The sequence below is a fragment of the Ciconia boyciana genome, chromosome 5, assembly GCF_034638445.1.
Source record: "Ciconia boyciana chromosome 5, ASM3463844v1, whole genome shotgun sequence".
Classification (NCBI taxonomy): Eukaryota; Metazoa; Chordata; class Aves; order Ciconiiformes; family Ciconiidae; genus Ciconia; species Ciconia boyciana.
The window spans coordinates 47845001-47866962 of record NC_132938.1 but is presented as its reverse complement, the minus strand read 5'-3'; the positions used below and the strand labels follow the sequence as shown (position 1 = coordinate 47866962).

Below are 21962 nucleotides of genomic sequence, written 5' to 3'. Positions count from 1 at the left end.
TATTTTTCTTCTCTGACTGTAAAAAAACAACTAGTGTGTCAAGGACAGATTTAGACATTGCAGATATCCAAATCAAGAGAAAAAGAATTCTTCTACTTGTGATTCAGAATGCTTCTCTTTTTTTTTTTTTTCATTTATGTCTTCACATTTTCATTTCTTCTCTATTGCTCAAATATATTCTTTTAATGTTATATTTTAAATCTCTAGGCATATCTCTCAACTTCGTGTCTTCAGCACAGACATTGAGTTAAACACAGGACTAACGGGCTAATCTTGTGTGATTAAATCTTTTTACAATATCTTACAGCTTTAAAATATGTACATAAAAACCTTGTGCTTCCGGGGGTGTCTTCTGCAATTTCATCTTCAGAAGATTCAATTGCTGATTGTACAAAAGAGGATACTGGGCCTTTTTGTTAAGGATTTCTGGTATCTTCTGAATTACTGGGTTACCTAAAGTTACAAAAGTCAACGTCTTGCCAGTTTTTCTTGGACAGCACATGATTAATATCTTCTGCTTAGTCTGGGATGACTTTGTTTTGTCTTTGCTTTTCAAATTCATCTTCTCAATTGCAGCTTACAAATTTTATTCAAGTCTATAGTATGCTTTAAATTTAAGCTGAATAAAATCGTATGTGGACCTTGTGTTTTCTCTTTTGGCAGTTAGGGCATTTATTTAGAGAGAGAGAATTCTTTTTGTCTGACATGCATGCTGTCTGTGTTTCATAGCAAATAACATAAAATCCTTAGGCACTTCAGTGCATTATATTATAGTTTAAATGATCAGCTTATTCTTATCATAGTTCTAGGATTATGATGAAGCAAGACTTTTTTTTTTTGCATATTCTTTGCCATGCTCTAATTAATACAGGTGATTTTGCAGGAACTATAGGATAGTACCTATACCATTTTACATTAAAGTTGCTGATTTTATCATGTAAAGTTGAAAGTAACTGAAATGAAGTTAGGTGATTTACACTGCTGTAAAAATAATAGGCTGTAAGAGCCCATCCCACTTCCACAAAATAATATTCCAAATAGTGTTCCTACTTATTTTAATAGTGCAGATCAGAACGTAGATGAATCTCCAGTAAAAAACAAAATGAATCAAGACAGAGCGAATGCACCCTTTAACTTATGACAATTTTATTTATGTATGCAGACACACACACACAGAGACAGCCCTCTGCATGAGCAGGTTATCGGTCTGTCATTTCTTGTTTATGGTAATGAGTTCACTTTGTTTTAGTTTGTCAACTCTAAAACTATCTACAGCTTAATGAATGGATGTAATGAGCCCCGTGAAGGTTATTAGGAACTTAAAGTGTATGCAGAATAAAGCAGTAAGAAATGATGCATGGGCTGTTTGCTTTCATGGCATCTCCAACAACATGAAGATGTAAGATGCTTGTAAAATATTTTGAGATCCTTAGATTAAAGCTGACTTAACCTAAATTAAAGCATGTGGACTTTGTATATGTGATGACATGTATGTGCATACAGATATATATTGATAGGCGAAGCCCTACACAAACTGAATATATGACTGAGTTGTGAATATTCAGGCCAGTAATTATATACTATAGGGATAATATTCTTGAGATAATACATTAAACATATTCCAATTATCAAATGAAACATAGGATAACTGAATTAGATAGCACTATAACTTCTCAATTTCAAGCTCTTATTTTCTCTGCTACCCAACGTATGTTTCAGTGTTAATGACAGTGCTGTATCCAAAGTTTCTCAAAATGCTAGTGTGGTTCTGTACTGCAAAGAGCTGCACTTAAAGCAGTATTGCTAACCAGTCCCAAAAACATGAGTCAGGGCCCTATCTCTTCTTTCTGTTACCTTCTCCTCCTCTCCAAATCCATGTCCACCACTTAATCACTGCTACTCCAGTAGCAGAAAGTAGTATCGGCTCCAGCCAGTCTTTCACTTCAGTCTTCTGCTGTTCTGATCCCTTTAAAGATTTCCATACAAGTCACTGAGAGAACTTTCTTTAGAAGATTCACATTAATCACCCAGTAGGCTTATACATCTGAAAAAAGAGTTCTACCTTCCTTTTCTTCCTCTCCAAGGTCTAGCAGTTGCATACAAAAATGACCTCAATTCAGGAGCCTGCCTTGGTTACAATTACAAGAGCCTTCTGCATGACTTGAGCTAGCTAATTAAAAGTCTCATTAAAGTCTGAGCCATTGAAGCAAAGAGCCAATATATCATTTCTTACTGCTTTACAGTTTATATATTTTCAGCATCTAATAGCCTTCATAGGGATCATTGCATTCATTCATAAGGCTGTAAGTAGTTATATTCTGGCCCATATTTCCAAAAATGTCCCTTAAATTTGGCATAATAGCAATGTTCTGGACTCATAAAGCCTATCCAACAAAGTCCTCGGTGTACATGCACATGTGGTTTCTGTTCAGTTAGTTAGTTAAGATGTAAAATTTTCCAGTCACTGAAGATAACTGCTTTTGACTGTTTAGCCCTACCTTCTGATGCATGTGATCGCAAGATTCTTCTCTAATGTCTCAAAAGTTGTAAAGCTCCTTATATTGTGTCAGACTAGGAACATGGGGCTCTTCCTCACCTATATTGTTCTTTGAGGGGCACCACTTCTTCTTCCAGACATCTCAACCCAAAACCTGTTTTTGCAGGGTGTTGACAAGGTATTGCATATTTGAAAATAGCTACCCCTGATATTTTATATTTAACAGATAGAAATTAAGCATACGTATACACAAATATACGTATATAAACCAAATATACGTATGTGTTGTTTGGTTTTGTGTATACATATGTGGAAGGAGATGTAGTCTAGAGATCTGTATATAAATGCATCTCCATGAAGAGTGTAATCAGAGGAACAATTTCTTATTTTTAGAGGCTAACTCGAGTTAAATAGTGGAAATTAGTTCTTTTTTCCCCTTTTACCTCCATGGACTTGAGCCATATTTGCACACAGAACTCTCACACAGTTGTAGTGAGAAAGGAGTGTAATCCACACTGAAAACAGCTGTAAATCTTCAGTTCAGACTTACTAGCACTGCCCCCAACCATTCTGATGGAGAAGACTTAATTACTTAGCATAGATGACCCTCAAAGGGTAGTGGCCTCCAAACTAAAGAAAAATTCAAGTATATCTTACTGTCCTTTTGATTTTTAATATGTTTCTGTGATTAATGGATTAATGAGGGTTGGAAGTTGTAGTGAATCTGAAGCTGGTTTTTAATGAAATATTTTCACTTCTTTTCAGTATACGTCTGCTCTGACCTATGATGCTGTTCAAGTGATGACAGAAGCTTTCCGTAATTTGCGTAAACAGAGGATTGAGATCTCCAGAAGAGGAAATGCTGGAGATTGTCTTGCAAATCCAGCTGTACCCTGGGGTCATGGTGTAGAAATAGAAAGGGCATTGAAACAGGTAGCCTCCCTGGAGTGAATGCTGGGATGAGTGCATGTGTGAAATTCTCTATAAATGCTTGAAAAGAACCTTCCAGTCTCCTAACCTGCCTGTATCTTGCTGGTAATGTGGAAGTGAACTCCTCAGGAAAGTGTCTTATACTAAGATAATATATTGGGTATGGAAAAGAGTCTAAACTGATTTTTTTTGGAATATCAATAATCATTTATGGAAATACAAAATGCATTTTCTAAAAAGAAACAAAATTAATTCTGCTACCACTTTCATCTTCATCTATACAGGTTCAGGTGGAAGGTCTAACAGGGAATATAAAGTTTGATCAGAATGGAAAGAGAATCAATTTTACAATAAACATCATGGAACTCAAAAGTACTGGTCCTCGGAAGGTAATTTGAATTGTCTTACAGTGTCTTTAAAGGTTTTACCATGCTAAGCAATGGGTTAAGGTAGGTAATGAAACACTATAGATTAATTAAAGTATGAGTTGTGATAATATTTATTCATAGGTGTATTCTACAATGGTCTTGCAGAACGAAGTAAAAATATGTATTACTTATTTCTAACAAATACAAGTGTTATTTCTGGTAAGTACTACATAGCAGTATTTTCCTTTCAGTTTTGTGGATTAAACTTTTTGCTTTCTGATCTGAATTGCTAAATGTGAGCCAGTAATTGGGGAAATATGCTTCTGAATGACAAATGCAGAATACAGCTTTTCAGTGATGTTTCTTTAAATGTGATTATCTTTCTGCTCTAATTCCAAACCTTTCAGGAAAAGCCAGATTCTCATGTCTTCCTAACCTGGAGTAATTCATAACCCTTTCAATCCTACAGTGTGTGATGATTATACTAAAACTTGTTAATATGTGGGTGAAAATGGTATACCTCTATTAGACAAATTAATGTCAACAAATGTCATTAGTTCAGTCTTGTTACTATTTGTTAATAGTCTTTAATTACATAAGTAGAAATATTTACACTGGTAAATCCATAGCTAAAATAGTTCTCTGTGAGCATAAATCAAGGGCATAGTAATAATATACTTTACCTTTTCTATGAAAGTTCATATTCACTGGTGTCTGTGCATCCTATAAACTCTCTTTAGATTGGATATTGGAGTGAAGTGGACAAAATGGTTGTGAATCCTCTTGATGGCCCTCTTGGAAATGAATCTTCAGGACTAGAGAATAAGACTATTATTGTCACCACTATTTTGGTAATTAACCTCATATTTTGTCAGAAGACAGTATGTCCTACACTGATTTGTTTCTCGTCATTATGTTAGTTTCAATATACTGTCTTTTTATTATTTGAGATTGTGACTTGTTACTCATTATGATACGGAAATAAAACCTGGAAATTAAGGAAATGTATGTGGTTCAGTACATGGTTTTGTTCTGTAGAAGACAAACGATAATTGGTTGAACATCCTAGAAAGTTAAAATTTTTAGAGCTGAAAATGGAAATGAAGTACCTGCTTTCAAAGGAGAGGACTTTGTCTGAGAGGCAGAACCATAGTGTTAGTTTTAGAGAATAGATTTTGCCAAGCAGGAAAGAGACTGGTTCTTATGCTTCAGAATTGTAGCTGCTATGGATTGGTAAAGTGTAAAATAAAACATTAAAAACTGTATTCTAGTTGTCTAGAAAAAATGTTATGTACTGTCATAGAACAACATTTTTCTGTAAGTTACACAGCTGCTTTATCAGTTTGGACAAGTCACAGGCTAGCATAGGAATTGCACTAGATACAAGAATAGTTTGCTAACAATGAGCAAAGAGGAGATACATTGCTTTAATATGACTTATGACTCATCACCAGTTTTGCTGATGATAGAACTTTACTGCATAGTTATGGATATCTTACCTATTGTTTGTGTAGTAACTCGATAAAGATATAGCCTGGAGAGCCTGCAGTGTTTTCCCAGGGAGGGGTGTGGTTGTGAAATAGGAAAGAATTTTCTTCTATTGAGACAACAACAAAAGCAACTAAAGACCTTTGCCTTCTTCCATCCAAACTGTATGAGAGAAAGAAACTGATTTTGGAACTTACTCTTTCTTCTCTGAATGCATAACTCCTGTTAACATTCATGGTCATTATTAACATACTGCTGGGAATCACTATACCTGTAAGTATTGTTATTTGTATATGACTGTAGAGAACACAGCTTTTAAATGTGTTAAGGACATGTCACATTAATAATGAACAGCTAACATATACATAGCATGTATGATTCAGATGCTACCTTCCCTCTTTGTTTCACATGTAAAAGGAAACATATTAATCTATGAAGTGCACAACTGACACATGTCTCTCTACCAAGCAGCTAAGGCAAGTTCTTTCTGTGCAGGAGTCCCCCTACGTCATGATGAAGAAAAATCACGAAATGCTTGAAGGAAATGATCGATATGAGGGCTATTGTGTGGACTTAGCTACAGAAATTGCTAAACACTGTGGATTCAAATATAAGCTCACAATTGTTGGGGATGGCAAGTATGGGGCGAGGGATGCAGACACGAAAATCTGGAATGGGATGGTTGGCGAACTTGTTTATGGGGTAAGAAAATCTTTTATAATAAAGCCGTTAAAGATGTCTAATGGAAGGAGTGGGATTTGGTTTAGTTTTCTCCGTAGAGTAGAGGAAAATTATCTAATTCCTTTGACAGAGAATTAGTAACTTGAGTTGGCATGAAAAATTTTGAAAGTAAAGCATGGAATTAGATTTTGAAATGCAAATGAAGTTGGGGGGAAGTGAGTGCATATTTCATCCTTCTGACCAGGTGAAAGGCAAAGTACTTTACTAACACTTTCAAATGTCATATACTTTTAAAAAGGCATGTGTAAAAAGGGAAGCTTGGAATATGCCAACCATATGGTTATACGTATTTCAGTAAGAAGAATTTCAACTAAAAATTTCTAAAATTCTCCATAGGACATTCTTGGTGAAACAAATGTTGCCGGTGTCTCTGCTGTCCTATTTTCCATTTGTGAAATGCAATAGAAACTAAACCATTCTTTGCTCTGATTATTGTATTAGCTATTACTTGCTTTTTTCTTCCTTTACAGAAAGCTGATATTGCAATTGCTCCATTAACTATAACATTGGTGAGAGAAGAGGTGATTGACTTCTCAAAGCCCTTTATGAGCCTGGGGATATCAATAATGATCAAGAAGCCTCAGAAGTCCAAGCCAGGAGTGTTTTCATTTCTTGATCCGTTAGCATATGAAATCTGGATGTGCATTGTTTTTGCCTACATTGGGGTCAGTGTAGTTTTATTCCTGGTCAGCAGATTTAGCCCATACGAGTGGCACACTGAGGAATTTGAAGATGGAAGAGAAACACAAACTAATGAATCAACTAATGAATTTGGGATATTTAATAGTCTCTGGTTTTCCCTGGGTGCCTTTATGCAGCAAGGATGCGATATTTCGCCAAGGTTGGTTACTCACCCATTTCAACTTTGTGCATTTTTGGTCTCGGCCATCTCAGCCAGAGGAGGTTCATGGTGCATATATTTTCACTCTTGGAAATAAATTAATTACTATGTTTTTTCCCTCCCTAAAATCACAAAAGTCCTTGAAATAAAAGCAGTTGTCTGTGACATAGGGTCATGATGTATTTGATCGATATTGTCTTAATGTCGATCGTACATTTGCTAAGTGAAGTTATATACACCATGCAGAGACTGTAAAATGCATAAGGTTCAAGTCATTCCATGCCTTCTTGGAGGGGTACCGTGTTTTTGCTGCATATTCCCATTTTACAGTTGACAGTGCATATCGTTCACAACAACTGTAATGGGAAAAAAGGGTCACATACTAGTCACGAACTACACAGGCAGCACTTTCCCTCTAAAACTCACTACATATCATAACACAGTTATTAACCCACTGTTTTCCTACAGGAGAGCCTTGAACTGAAATAAAAGTCATGTGATGGCTCTAATTTTGTGTGCATAGTTGCAAAACACTGCTGTTTTTTCATGGCCTAGTTTTAGAAAAGTCACAAAGGATATCACTAAAACAAATTTGAAGGTCCAGTTTATAAATGCTTAATTCCTCATGGATTTTCACCTACTTTATTAGGGACAACTGTAAAGCACTTAAGTCAATTCCTTTGCAGCTCATTAAATATTCTATTTCCCTTGTGCACAAGTGATTCTAGCCTTGATTCAGCAAAGTGGTAAGTAGGTAGGCAAATGACTACTTGCTGCTTGAAGGAACTATAGTGACAAGTGAAATAGGGCAACTGGGTTTAAGGAAATCAAATCAGAAGACTTACCTAATTATACTAAGCAATTTAACTTTCTTCTAAACATCCTAAAGTAGGACAGGGAACAGGTCAATTTCTAGGGAGTCTAGTGGCTAGTATGCAAAATAAATCACACCAAGGGAGCATTTTTTAGATATGTCATGCATACCAAAAGGCAGCAGCAGGTTTTCAAGTTGTTCTACTGCGGAAATAGCAAAGCATTTATTGTGTGAGAACTTTAGCAATTCTGTGTAAAGGCTGGTGTATCACAGTGAGATATGCCAGCCTTTATGATGAAAGATGCGATAGATTTGGCATATAACACCATAAGAATTGTGTAGAAGAAATGAGACAGTGAAGAGAGAGCCAATTGTTTCAGGTCATGAGAAGCTGAGTTAATTTCAGTCCTTTGAGGTTTTTCTATTGATAACACTCTTCACAGGTTTAGTTGTCTGCAAAGTCTTCTATTAGCTACAAAATTATTTTTATTGAATCAAGGCCATAGTAGAATAATGACCTTTTTTTAATTATTATTTTACTGGCTATTAAAGCATGACAGTTGTTGTGCGTGGCTTGATAACTTTTGAAAGGTGGTGTAAGAATAATGATAGTAAATGGTCATCGTAAAAGGTGCATGAAACTCTAATAATTTTGGAGATTCAATATTTAGTTTCAGTGAGGTGTTTAACAGCACTTTATTTCATTACAAACATATTTTTGAGGAAAGTGGTTAGTTTGTATATTATCTGTTTATTATAAAAACAGAAAAGGGTGAAAACACCTCAGTTATTTTTGTTCTTGCACCAAACCCATCACTATGGAATTCGAACTCCCTGCAGATGAATTAAAGCAGATATGAAAAGGAATCTCTTCAGACATCAGCAAAATGTCTTTGTGAAGTTAAGTTTTGCACTATTGCTACTGTCATTTCTCTAATAAAAGTGACAATCACTGTAAGAATTGTAGAGTAGACAAGTAACTAGGGCTTCCTGACTCTGAAATAGAAGGTGGTGCTGAGTAAGACTGGACCACCTGGAAACTGGTCTGCAATAGCAATCCCCATGTTGCCATGTAGCACAGAAACAGTAGAACAGAATAGAATAGTGATATGATAATGATAACTTAGCAAAGTTTTTCTCATTTTTTTGAGATGTGAGTGTACTCTCAGTACTGCCATGTAATACCTTTGTAAGTGTAAAGTGTGGTGCACGAATTCAGGTAACTGTGCACAGAAATTGTTATTTCAGTATTTAATGATCTGATGAATGAGGTGCTTGTACAATTGTGGGTTCATACTAGTGCATAATTATCAATCTTTAGAAACTTTTTGAAATGTACATAAAAAAAAGAAATTATTTATTTAACTGGGACAGACCTTATGGGAAAATTTTGAATACAAATGACACTCAAAAAAATTTTACTTATAAAATGTCATGTGGGAGCATAATGCCTGGATTGGCACTGAGCTTATTCTTTTTTTACAAAGTTGGTAGTGACTTTGTTTGCTGACAGATCATGGGCTTTTGAAGATTATTATCATTTATAGCAGATGTCATCAATACAATATAAAGTGCCATAAAATCAGCAGTTATTAAATACATATTGTCAGAGATTTTACCTTGCAAATACGTATTTATCATATAATTCAATCTTTCAATTGTAGAATTATTTTGTATGCAGATTACCTCCATGTCAAAATAAGTATATAATATTTTTTCAAAGGTGACAGAAAGCATGTTTGCAGAATACATCTCAATTTAGAAGGAACTTGAAATAATTTCTTTTCTATAGTCCTTTTTAATAACATATTCTGGACCTTATCTGACTTGATTTTCATGTAGTAGAGTGAATTAGTGAGCCTGATGTGACATGGAATAAGTCTTTTCATGTCTGAATTATCACAGAGATTTTTTACAATAGATATTAGTAAAAATAATGTGTCCAGAATTGGTTCTATTTATTTTTGTTCCCAGTTTAATAAATCAGCTTTCCATAACTATCATGTTTTAATGTGTGTGTATATAGAGAGAGAGTTATATCTATCTATATATCTATATAAATATTTTGTCAGAATTAGTGTGAAATCTCATTCACAATACAGTAGGCTGAGTAAGTGATTTGTAATTTGTTTACTTAATAGATAGAGGAGACACATCAAGACATACCTAAGCTACTGCAACGCCTTAGTACTAGACTTTCAACTACATGCACATTTCTGCCAAATAATTAAGCACATCTCCAAAGATTATGTACTCCTTCCTATAATGTCTTGTTTGGAAACAAAGTAGTAAGTAATTTCAAAGTTTAAAGGATCCTTAAAAAAATGTCAAGTTTGACAATAATGGCAATATCAATAATTCTCTTCTATTAGTTTTGTAGTATTGAAAATCATTGAATTTCTCTAGTTGTGTGCTCTATACTGTTTTATATATTTTCTTGAGTTCTCTTTTCTTCTCTCTTCTTGAGCAGGAGATGCAAAACAAAGATCCATAAGAGCCCACCTGCTGCAGTTAAAAACATCAGATTATTATTATTTAAAAATATACTTTCTTCACCATTTTTCTGTATTATCACTGATTGTTTCATGTCCAGTCCTCAGTTTGTTAAATGCTTGTATATTTCAAAAGTTGTGTGTACTTTTTAGTTTATGGATATTCGCTGGGCCAGTTTTTATTGCAAATAATGCTATTTGTTTCTCAGTATAGATTGTCCACAGCGCATAATCCATTGTTTTGTGGAAATCAGTCTTTGTCTGAATATCTTAGGAAAATAAGCAAGCTGAAGGCACTTAAAAATTAAGTGCATACTGGTTTATCTGAAAGCACTGTTTCACTGATTTTGTTTGATCCTCTTCATAGTGTCACACAAATTCACTTCAGAGGGAATGACAAGCTTATGTGTCAAATATAGCACATTATGATGGGAGCAGTTTACTTTCAGGATGTTCAGAACTTTGAAGAACGGGATCACTAAATTCTCCCTAAAGTAAACTCTGGAGTCCTGATTTCAGCAAAGTCCAGGAGATGTAGTGGAGTATGCATTGATTCCCATCTGATTAGTATGCAGAGCTGCACTATGAGATACCTGAAATGCTACCCTATAGTATAATGCATCATTTGCATAAAACTGATAACATGTGTTCCTTTTTAGGACTTTCATTTCACTTTACAAATCCATTTCATACTTGTTATTAGATCCCTGTCTGGGCGCATTGTTGGAGGTGTGTGGTGGTTCTTTACCCTCATCATAATCTCATCCTACACGGCTAACTTAGCTGCCTTCCTGACGGTTGAGAGGATGGTGTCTCCCATTGAAAGTGCAGAGGATCTTTCCAAGCAAACAGAAATTGCTTATGGGACGTTAGATTCTGGCTCCACTAAAGAGTTTTTTAGGGTAAGAATTTATACTTTTTAGATTTCTGTTTTGTTTTAAATAGGTCTTCACTCATGTAAATGTCTTTTCCCCTAGGCTTTATTAAAAGGTTGCCGTAAAAATGTGATATGTGCAGCCTAACTCACAAGTATAATTGTTTTTGTTTATTCATTACCCTTACATTTTACTATCTATATGTAAATATAAGGGTCGTGTTATAAATATGCAAAGCAAAAGTGGCTGCAAGGAATTACCTAAAAAATATTCCACTGTAAAGTAAAAAACAAGGTATGTTCAGAGAAGGGAGTTGATGTCGTTCATCTAATCTGTAAGACAGGAGCTAACGATTATGAATAAGACTATTTAATATCTGTGCTGTATTTTAGGTAGTCACACAGTGAATAGGGACATGGGAAGCTGCACAGAGATGTTTTAATAAGTATTTCACATATTTTTTCAAGCTTGCAGATGGGGAATGGGATACAACCCTGTTGGCTGCTGTAGTAAATCCATGCCTGCTTTTGAAAACAGTTACAATTTGTATTTGCATTACGGTAATGCCTTGGAAACGTGTTGGTCCTCACCTTCTACCTCTGTGTATTTCAGTTTTAAAAATGCATGAGACTTCCAATGTGTGAGTCTCAGGCTGCCCTTGAGACACCAGCTAACACGGTGAAATCCATCCAGCAAATGAGTGAGATGCTAAGGCTGCTGGGAAAAACACCGTGACTGTTTTGCCTTGTCTGTGTGCTCTGTGTGTTTCTCCCTGTAAGGTGGACGTGGATCTGAAGTGCTACAAATAAGAAAAACCGGTTGTTTTCATGTTTTTCAATGGATGATGATAGTGTTGGGTTTAGACAAAATGTGTTTTAAAATAGTTATAAATATTAACTTTACATTTCAAACACAGGCTGCCATGAAAGTGAAATGAAACAAGTTCTCACAAATATTTTTTACGTACTGTATAGTTAGAGCAGTAACTACTAGATCATGGTTTTCACTGCATCCTGTAACACATACTTAACTGGTAACATACTAAATAGGAACCATACTTGTTTCAGCTGTAGAAAAGCATTATTTTCTGATTTTGATGATAGGTCCAGTAATAAGACCTGCTGCTGATTGCGTTCCTGTTGGCTAAACCAAAACTATCAGGTGTGTAGCTAGTAAAAATGAGATCAGGTTTGTGCTAAGAGTGTCTAGAAGCGTTTAGAAGCATACAAGCATGTGTCTCTGGTTTTGTGAGCATAAACCTTTTAGATCATGGCTATGCTGGGGATTGAATGTGAACTAACAGTAGGTCAGTTCTTTTGAATAGTTTCTCTTTAGAGATTTTTAGGCTTTCTTTTTTAAAAAAACCCAAACATTTGTATGTATGTGCATGCATCAGTATGTAGTTTTTGTGCTCCTAGCACATATATTCATCTTTCCAATTACACTTTTACACAACTAGTGTTTCTGGTGATTACCTGAGCATTAATAACTTATTTTTTAAAAGTCAGATGGAGGCTTTGTGAGGGCATATTCTTCACCTTTTGTTAAGTTAGCTTTGGTTCTGCACAAACAAGGCTATAATGATCTCTGGAAATTTCTTCTCAGCAATTTCTATCAGAAACAAGTTGGTGCATGTGTGTAATGCAACTTATTAGCCTGATGGCTGTATCTACTATTTGCTAAAAATCACTTAAAGTTGCCCAGTTATTTTTCAAGAAATAACAGCTGTCAGAATTTCTTTCTAGGTAGACCTGAACTCAAGTTTCAAGAATGAAACTCTCTCTGCTGAAGGCAATGTGAAAGCAGTCTCTAGCGCTAAGGAGACTAAAATTTCATCCAGAGTATTTCTGTATGGTTACTGGATTGGAGTGGATGTGTGATTTTTATATGACCTGAAATTAGGACTCAAATTCTTTGAACAGCTGGAAACAACTTGAGTATTTTTCTAGCAGCAAGCTAAAGTGGACTGGCTTCGTCTCTGTCACTGTCAAGAAATAAAAGAAACATTTAGGGTTTTTTTCACAGTTAGTCTGTTTTCTCTTCAAGAAGTAACACTATTTGCAAGCTTGTTTTCTATTGATGGAGTGTATACTGGACCTAAATCTTCAGTAGTAGACCCCTAATTCCTGGAACAGCACAAAATTAGGGATCATTGTATACTGGGGATGAGAACAGTAAACTGAATTTTCTTTGCTACTAAAACATGTTTCCTGATAATACTTTACATAAGTGAAAAAGAGATGTTTCTCAGCATTTTCCAAAAATGAATTCTCAGCAATAAGCTAGATGGTGAAAGTTAGCTGAAAAATCCTATCCCGAATAGCTGAATATATGTATGCGATGTTAATTGAAAGAGGTGGGTTCAAGTCTTTGTCCAGCTTCTATAACTGCATAAATAACATGAACTCAATGAGGTGTTACATTAGCCTGGGTATGTCAGGGATGTCACATTAGCTTGTTCTCTGTTTTGTTTTAGGATTCTAGTCTTTCAGCCACCTACTAGGGGTACGTACTAGTTCATCTCTGCAATGGCTGTGGCTGGCTCCAGTGGCTACCATGGTGAATAGAGTAATCCAGATACATGTTAGAAGAACCCAGGTGGAGGAAAGATGGTGGCTTACCACATGCCCTACAGACAGTATGGGAGTAGGCGTACAAGCTAGTCCATATCACTTTGACTTAGAGATAACAGCCTTGGCACTTGTGACAAAACATGTATTGCCTTTGCACTTTACTCTATTTTCGGTACATACTACCTACCTTTAAAGCTAGTACAGACTAGTAGGAGATACTCTTGCCAAGTGAGTAGAGCATCAGTTGGCACTGAATCAAGAAACATAACTGAGAAAAAGGGATGAAAGGACATTGTACTCTGGTGTTTCTAGTGCTGCTTTAAGATGAGAAGCAGAAGCTTGGTATATCCTACGTAGCAAATATCAGTGCAGAAATAATGGGCTTAACAGTATTTTAAAAAGGAAAAAAAAAAGGAAAAGGTAATGACAGAGCTTTGCTGAGCAGTAAACATCAGCAGGAAACTATTACTTCTTAGTAATAATGTTACAGACACACAATTTTTCTTCAATGGCAGATCTGACAGGTCTCTCTATTATATATTTGTAAATACCAGAATGCGTAGTAGTTTTCCTCAGGAGATCTCAAAAGTTGCTACTAGCAGAACTGTGAGTACGATCCAAGCCTTCAGAGTTCTGTTCCACTGAGTTGGGATACTTACCATTTCTGATACTTTCTAGTGCCTCTCTGTCCTAGGGATAGTGCTTTTAGAGTTCTTAGTGCAACTGAAAGCCTAAACAAAGATATATAGTGCATGGCTGTTGCATTTTCTCTTGGGTTTACAACCTGAAGTAATGGAAAAAAATAAATGTGTGTGGCTGTGGTTTTCTAGAAGTGCATTGTTTTTTTCAAATCAGTAGTGGATGGTAGAGATGAGAATGTGAATAAGACTGCAAGCACAGCTTGGAAGATCCAGGAGTCATTTCAGTTGATCTTGTACAGTTGTATCATCTCTATAATTGTCAGATCACAGATACTACTTGATGGAGCGGTAAATGGTGGGGCAGTGGAATTTCATCACTCTGGTACATACTGTTAATACTATCCACAGTCACACCGTATTTTTACCTTCAGTGATTTCTCAGCATCTGCTGTAAATGCAGTTGGTGTATGCATTAGCCAAGACACAGAGTTGAACTTTGGGGGAAAAAAAAGACACTAACCCAAGAAGACAGACTACTGCTCACCTAACACTGCAGAAATTAATTTTAAAGCATTGTCTATATGTGTTAACTCCTGAAGTTGCCTTGCTTGCTTTCATGGGCTACAGCACTGGAAGAAAGAAACAAAGTACAATTGTGTAAGTATGCAAGCTTAACATTCACTGGAAGATTTCCATGCTTTCCACCTGCTTGAAGATGTATTGAAAATTAATATCAAAGTGATACAAGAGAACAAAAGCTAATTACTTTTAAAATTCAGTCATGTTTTTTTCTGTATGCCTAGCTCTATTCATCAAAAATATGTACAAGATGACAGACAAATGAAATCAATCATGCTACCTGTTTTTGCACTTTAAAAGTTGAATTGTAACTAGTCCCATGTAAGAAGTAAGAAGGTATCTCAAAAAGAAAAAATGATGTGCAGATCAATAATTAGACTAATTTACATTTTCTCTGTCTGCATTAGTTTTTATTTTAAATCTTTTTATATTTACCTATTTTTGAAGCAACAGCATGACAGGGACAGACCAATCTGTTTTGTTCTAACTGCTTTGGTGGCCTTTAAGAGTATATCCTCTGCCAAAGTAAAACCAAGCAGAACTGCTCCATAACAAAGTAGTATTCTTTAGCTTTCACTGAAAAGACTATGCAGAAGTTGCTTATTCTTCCTTAAGAGGCAAGAGTTCCAGAATGAAAAGTTGGGCATGGGAAAAATGCCAGAAGGATGATAATCCTTGCTGTCTTATAAAGAAGTCCTCTTCCATAGCAAAAAGCCAGCAACAAACATAAAAAGAGCTGACATGACCCCTTGAGTCATTTTTCCTGCAAAAGTGTTGTCTGTTGGGAGGCAAAGAAAATTTGGCCTGAAGATCAGTATTACTGTCTTTTCTGAGGATCTTCAACACGGTCCAGTGCCTCTAGATTTATGAGTACTTTGAAATATTTTTTTAACTTATAAAGGTATTTAAAATGATGATTGTATTACAAGAGGTTGTGCAAAAAGAGAGAAAGCATACAGCAGTCTGTCTGTGAACCTCAATCTGTCTTTATGCTCATCAAGATATTCAAGCTTCTAAAACAACCCCACAGGAAATCTCTAAAACCAGTGAGAAGAGAAGAAACACTCTGATTTTTTAAATGGAATGGAGGTAAAAAATTATGAATCGTACCTCAGCCTCAATTTGTGAAGTTTGAGATGTAGGAGAATTATAGAACGTATGTTTCCAGAGTTAAATTTTGACTCTAGCTCCACAGAAGCCTTTGGGAGGCGAAGGAGGCAAAACACTCAGTTATGAAACCTCTAACTTTTACCATGGATTCTGGTCGGTACCTTAAGAGGCAGGGGATATAGGACTGGCGTTTCATGAATCAGTGAAGGAGATATGATTAGAGAGTATGGGTTTGGCTTTTTAAGTTTGACAGAAAAAAAAGGTATGTAGCTGAAATACTGAGCAGAGGTAGATCTGAGCACTGAGATAATGGAAAGACTGCCATTTGCATCTAATAGCATATTAGTGAAGATATGGTTATACTTTTTGTTGTCTAGAGGGTACAAGTGATTAATTTTGAGTTGTTTTCTTGGTTTTTGAGGTCCTTATATCTGAGCAACACACAAAAGAATTGATTTAGGCCATTGTGAAAGTAATTTTAAAAGAAAGAATGTAGTAATCAATATTTCCTTTTTTTCCCTCAAAACATCTCTCTGTTATTTTCCAAGTTTCATTTTTTTCTCTCTCCACATTACCCCAAATACTGTCTTTTGCAGAGAGCTCAGTGAACCTGGTGACCAAAACACTGTGGTGCTTCAGAAACCTTGTTACATATATTACTCAGAAAGCTTAATTTCAAGTTAGTATTTGCATAATATTTATTAAAAATGAAATTTATTCCTTTCTAATAGAATTTTCCTTCCTTGTTTGTAAGGACAAATTGTGTCTGATGAAAGAAACATATTATTCCTTGATCTTCTCTTTCAAGTTTTCATCAAGTTTTCTTAGGTGTTCTAATCGAAATATGCTGTGTGGTAGGTAATTTTGTGCTGGGCCCAAATGAATTTGCAGCAGTATAATTTGAAGATTCTCTAGTATTGTGAGATACTCCAGTATTAGAGTATTGATTCTCCAGTATTGTGAGGTACTCCAGTATTATGAGATTCTCCAGTATTAGAGTATTGATATACTCTAAAATAAGTATAAATGAGTATGAGTTCTGTTTGCACTACTCCTAGGGGCAGATCATTCCATAATACCACCCTTATTATGGACAGAAACGTTCTTTTATTTTCCAGCCTAAATGTATTTATAACTAGTTTATTCTCAGTTGTTACAGTACATTAATAATTATTATGTAGATTTTTTTCTTCTCAGTGTTTATTTTCCTGATGCATTAATACAGAGCAAGTATGTTTTTTTCTAAGCTTTCATTTCTGTCCACAAAACTATACTTATTCTTGATTTCCAAGCAAGGCATTTTGGTCCCTGATAATCTCATAGCTCTTCTCTGTGTGTGTGTGTGTGTGTGTGGTAGTTTGCATTAATTGTTCCTGAATGTGTGTGAACATTGTACACGGAAGTGTACATTGTATGCTGAGATCTCAGCAATGCTTTGTACAAAGGCATTAATATTTCTTTTTCTCCCAATTGTGTCACAGTGTTTGCTGGTAATCATTTTGATCATAGTGATAGGTTAACCTTTCTTTTCTTTTGTTTTTATCCAACTGAAGGTCTTCCATTTTATTGCAGATTTTCTTATTGATGCCAAAGTGCTGGAACCATGAACTGGAAAGTTTCATTTTATTTCATCATTGTTGTGCTCAGGATTTTCCACTTCTCATATATAACAAATAAATAATTTCCCATTGTCTGGCTTGATGTGTTTTGATATCCCAGTTTCCTTTCCATCAAATCCTAGTCATTTCTGTATTCATATGTTTTCATTCTAAAATGTAATCTGAAGCTGTGCATGCCATGCAGTACTTCAGACCAAAAGATCTGCAGTTGCTTTGAATGCTTTTTCATTCTTGTTAAGCCCAGGCAGTATGTTTATGGTTCTAGACTCTGGTAATAGCACCTGCAGTTCACTACAGAATCTGTGATTACTTGAGAAAGTGTTTGTGTGTTTTGGGATTTAGTTTATCCTCCCTCTCCCAGAATGGGTACAATAAGTTATTTGTGTTTTGCATCCATCTTGTTTTGATCATTTCTATTTCTGCACCCTCATTCCTATTACTTATTCTTCCTTTATGTTAATCTCATCAGAAACAAAGGTAAAATATACATTTAGATTATGTGTAGATTGTCTTTCCTTTCTCCCATTCTTTTTCACTTGTGAGGTTTGAAAATGTGCTGCTGTTTGATTTTTTTTCAGTTCAGTTTATACTACATACTGTTTCCTCTATGCTCTCAGATTTCCCCTGATGAAATCAAGATCCTGCTTACAAATCTACATTTGTATCACAGTGATGTAGCAAAGCTGTAGTAGTAGATACTGCAACACGTCTGTAGTACAGCTGTCCCTATATCAGTAGGTTTATTGCACTAAAGTTAGCTCTAGGAGTGGACAGTGGATTTTCCTTGTGACCAGCACTTCAAAAAGAACAGAAGGATTTGGGTCATCATTGTAGAAATTAGTTTGTGTGACATTTATCTGAGTTTTTCATGAAATTAAATTGAAATGGTCTGCTTTGATTTTATGAATATGCTGAATGATGGGGAGAAATTTAGAGTCTGTTGAAACTGAAATTAAGAAGTCTCAGAGGAGGAGTCATTTCAGCAAGGTCTTGAAACTTTAACATCCCTTTGGAAGACAAGCCTTCTTGAACACTTAGCTCTCTAAATCACATGAAGAATATCATGACGACATAAGGTCCTTGTCTTACACATTCATAGTGCCTTCTCATATCTGGCTTCTTGGAGAAAACAATTTTAAGTAGACTTTTGAGGAAGAAGTTCTTGAGATAGATGGTTTTACAATTTTTACTAATAAGACCAAATATATTAAGGGTATTTTAAGTAGCTCGATTAAGTAATGGAAACTGGAAAGCCATAAAACTGCATCTTATGCACCTCGAATACTGTGTTCAGTTTTGGGCCCCCCACTACAAGAGAGACATTGAGGTGCTGGAGCGTGTCCAGAGAAGGGCAACGAAGCTGGTGAAGGGTCTGGAGCACAAGGCTGATGAGGAGCGGCTGAGGGAACTGGGGTTGTTTAGCCTGGAGAAAAGGAGGCTGAGGGGAGACCTTATTGCTTCCTACAACTACCTGAAAGGAGGTTGTAGCGATGGGGGTGTTGGTCTCTTTTCCCAAGTAACAAGCGATAGGACAAGAGGAGATGGCCTCAAGTTGCACCAGGGGAGGTTTAGATTGGATAAATTAAAGTTCTGCTCCTGCAGTACAAGATCATCGTCAAGTAGAATGTTGTAGTCTGAGGAGCTATTTCTGTCAATGACATACTAATTACAGCACCCCATTTTAAGAATAATAGGTCTTTGAATGACAAAATGGAAAAGTTATCTCATGACCCACAAAATACAGTTAATTAATTCGATAAAGCTTTGCATAATTTAATTTCCTAATGAGTTTCTTAATGAAGGCAGTATTTTACATTTAAATGGAATGTGTACTTTGTAATAGTAATAATTTTCATAGTCGTGATGCCCAGTGGTGACTTGGTATTAAAAAAAAAGGTGTAGCTTCTGGGGCATTTTTGTATCAGTTATTGTATTTTCATAGACGTGGTAAATAGTGGCAAATATTAGGGTCTTGTACTGTCACGTTGGTGTTGATTGTAACACCAAAGTTATGATTAGCTTTTAACATTTCATATGTACACTGAAGTGTCATCTTGTAATAGCAATGAACCACAGTAATTGAGAGCAGTGCAGATTATTTCCATATTCTTGTAGTCAAATAATATAGCAATCTACAATGGTTCCATTGTTTGGATTGCATGATAAAAAGTTGTGGGGTTTTTTTTATGGAGCACTGCCGTCCTTTTAGATTTTTGGTGCCATTAAAGAAAAAGTATATAAGGAAGAGAATTGAAAGCCCAAGTTGCACACAGGGCATCCTTCATTCACAAGAATTCTGTTTCCTCATGGTTTAGTCTGCTGTTGCTGATGACTGCATGCTTTTCCAAGTGCAGATAAACGAAATGAAGATCGTTTGCATAGGAATAAAATATATGGTCAACTATAGCACTGGCCAAATTTAAATAAGAATGTAATGCGCTTTTTTTTTTCCAGAATGTATTTGAGTTAGGATATATATTTGAATTAGAGTAAGTGTACATGCTTTTCTGAACTATCAGATAATGTTGGCTTTATGAGTGAGTGTGTGTGTGTGATTAGAATGCTAGATGAAAGTCTCTTAACACTGTCCTTTTCTACATCCTTTAGCTCTGCCTTTCAAATAAAAGACAAATTCTGAAAATAATGAAATAAAATGACACAGTTCTGAAAGCAGAGTGTATTACTAAATATATTGTGTAGCAATATAAACAAAAACCTTAGAAGTCACGAGTATCTCCTAGGTTGTGGCTCATTGCTGCTCTTATTTTTTATGAATCTTGACTAGGTCAATGACTAGGTAGAGATCAAGACTCTGAGCTGTATGAATTCCAGTGTGATGTTTTTCACTGTTCACGGCTGCAGAGGACTGTGGTGTCATGTCAAATTCTGACTGCTATTTTCTGGTGACATTTTTCATTACAGATGTTTATTCCATGGTTGCTGGGTCAGGTATTCCTACATTCATTTATACGGCAAGGACCCTGCAAGCCATATAGTGGGAGGTTTCTTCTTAACACTTGACCATTTGGGAAATCTGCTCCTTGCGCCTTTTCCCATTCAGCCATCCAGGACCAGCCCCTCAGTCTGTCATGGGACTTCCCTCATCCTTCCCACTTACCTGTTGTGATTAGATTTCTGTGAAGTGACAATGGGAAATGGGGAGCTGCATTTTATTGACGTTGAATGGCAAAACCAGAACAGACCTTGCTAGACCAAATGCCTCCTAATGAAAGTTGTAGTGGCAGGCATCTGGATGTATATTGTCTGCTTTGGGTTGAACTGAACCATATAAGACAGCTCTAAACCAGCTTTAAGTTTCCCCCTTTGTAAAGCAAACCTATGGTAATTCATGAAGTATCACTGTAATCACTTTTATAACACCGTCGGAAGCGTGATGACCCTTGATTAGTTTGTAGTGGTAAATCCCATGCAGCAAGTTGGAGGTATGCTGTCAAGTGAAGGTTGACCTATGGTAGGAATGGGATGGAGCATCTGGGTTTAATTAGAGAGTAAGTTTAGAGAATGAGATTTCAGGGAAGACTGAGCTGCTTCATATGAAGCTGGGGACTTTTGAGTCCAAGCCTGAGTGGGCTAAGAAAGGAGGAGATTGAGCACCCTGCAGAGCTAAACACTGGTAGCTCTGCTTCTATGGAAATGAGCAAAAGCAGCAGGACTCAGGGAGCAGATGATAGAATGCTATGCACTTAGGATTTAGTCTTTCTTTTTATGCTCTGGTGAAGTTGGAGTCTTGCAGACATTAAATGGCCTGACTGACTTGCATCTGCAGGTGGGAGTCTCCTTCAGGCATGGAATGCCATTTGCTATCAGCTAGACGCACTTACCTGTATCTATCTATCTGTGTATCAGGTAAATTATAGGCAGAGAAAAGTACAATATTGGATTTTTACTGATAGCTTATAGTACACAGTGATAGTTTACTTTGTGAACTGGCTTTTCAGAGATGGTGCAGTATATCATTTTTTAGGATTCCCCTAGTTTTTAGGAAGATATTTTTTAGGATCTTCTTGGATGGAACAAGAACAGTGCATATGCAATATGGCAGATGTTCCAAGAATCTGAGAAATGTACTGTGCCTCCAGTGCACAGTTATTTTTCTTAGTCATTCTGGTCATGCTGAGTATATCCAACTCTTTTGATATTAATGGGTATACTGAGTATGTGTACATCAACAGATCAGAATATGCAGCAACTGATCAACTGAAGAGCTGATGCAAGGAAACTTTCAGAAAGCCAGCTGTGCCAATGTATGTGTAGATTCTGGTAATAGTTGGAATATTTAGATGTTAGAAAACTTTCAGTGGTTCTTAGTACTGCCAGAACTTTTAATACTAGTAGACGTACAGAGACCATGGAGAAATCTGAGCCTCAAAATC

The 21962-nt window shown here is 36.0% G+C and overlaps 1 protein-coding gene across 17 annotated transcripts in view; it reads left to right on the top strand.

Annotated features, from left to right (window-relative positions):
• The window catches only part of GRIA2 (glutamate ionotropic receptor AMPA type subunit 2), a 96092-nt gene that overhangs the window by 68391 nt on the left and 5739 nt on the right, over positions 1-21962 (top strand). For 14 of the 17 annotated variants that reach the window (XR_012042505.1, XR_012042503.1, XR_012042504.1 and 11 more), the window contains 6 exons: positions 3263-3430; positions 3712-3816; positions 4536-4646; positions 5779-5985; positions 6495-6865; positions 10875-11073. Coding sequence is in view for 12 of the 17 variants with exons in the window: in XM_072861579.1 (XP_072717680.1) it covers positions 3263-3430; positions 3712-3816; positions 4536-4646; positions 5779-5985; positions 6495-6865; positions 10875-11073 (1161 nt within the window). In the remaining 5 variants the exon portion in view is untranslated. Of the gene's footprint in view, positions 1-3262; positions 3431-3711; positions 3817-4535; positions 4647-5778; positions 5986-6494; positions 6866-9820; positions 9968-10874; positions 11074-21962 lie in introns of those variants that run through there. The other 3 variants (XR_012042506.1, XR_012042507.1, XM_072861585.1) reach the window with 3 other exon arrangements.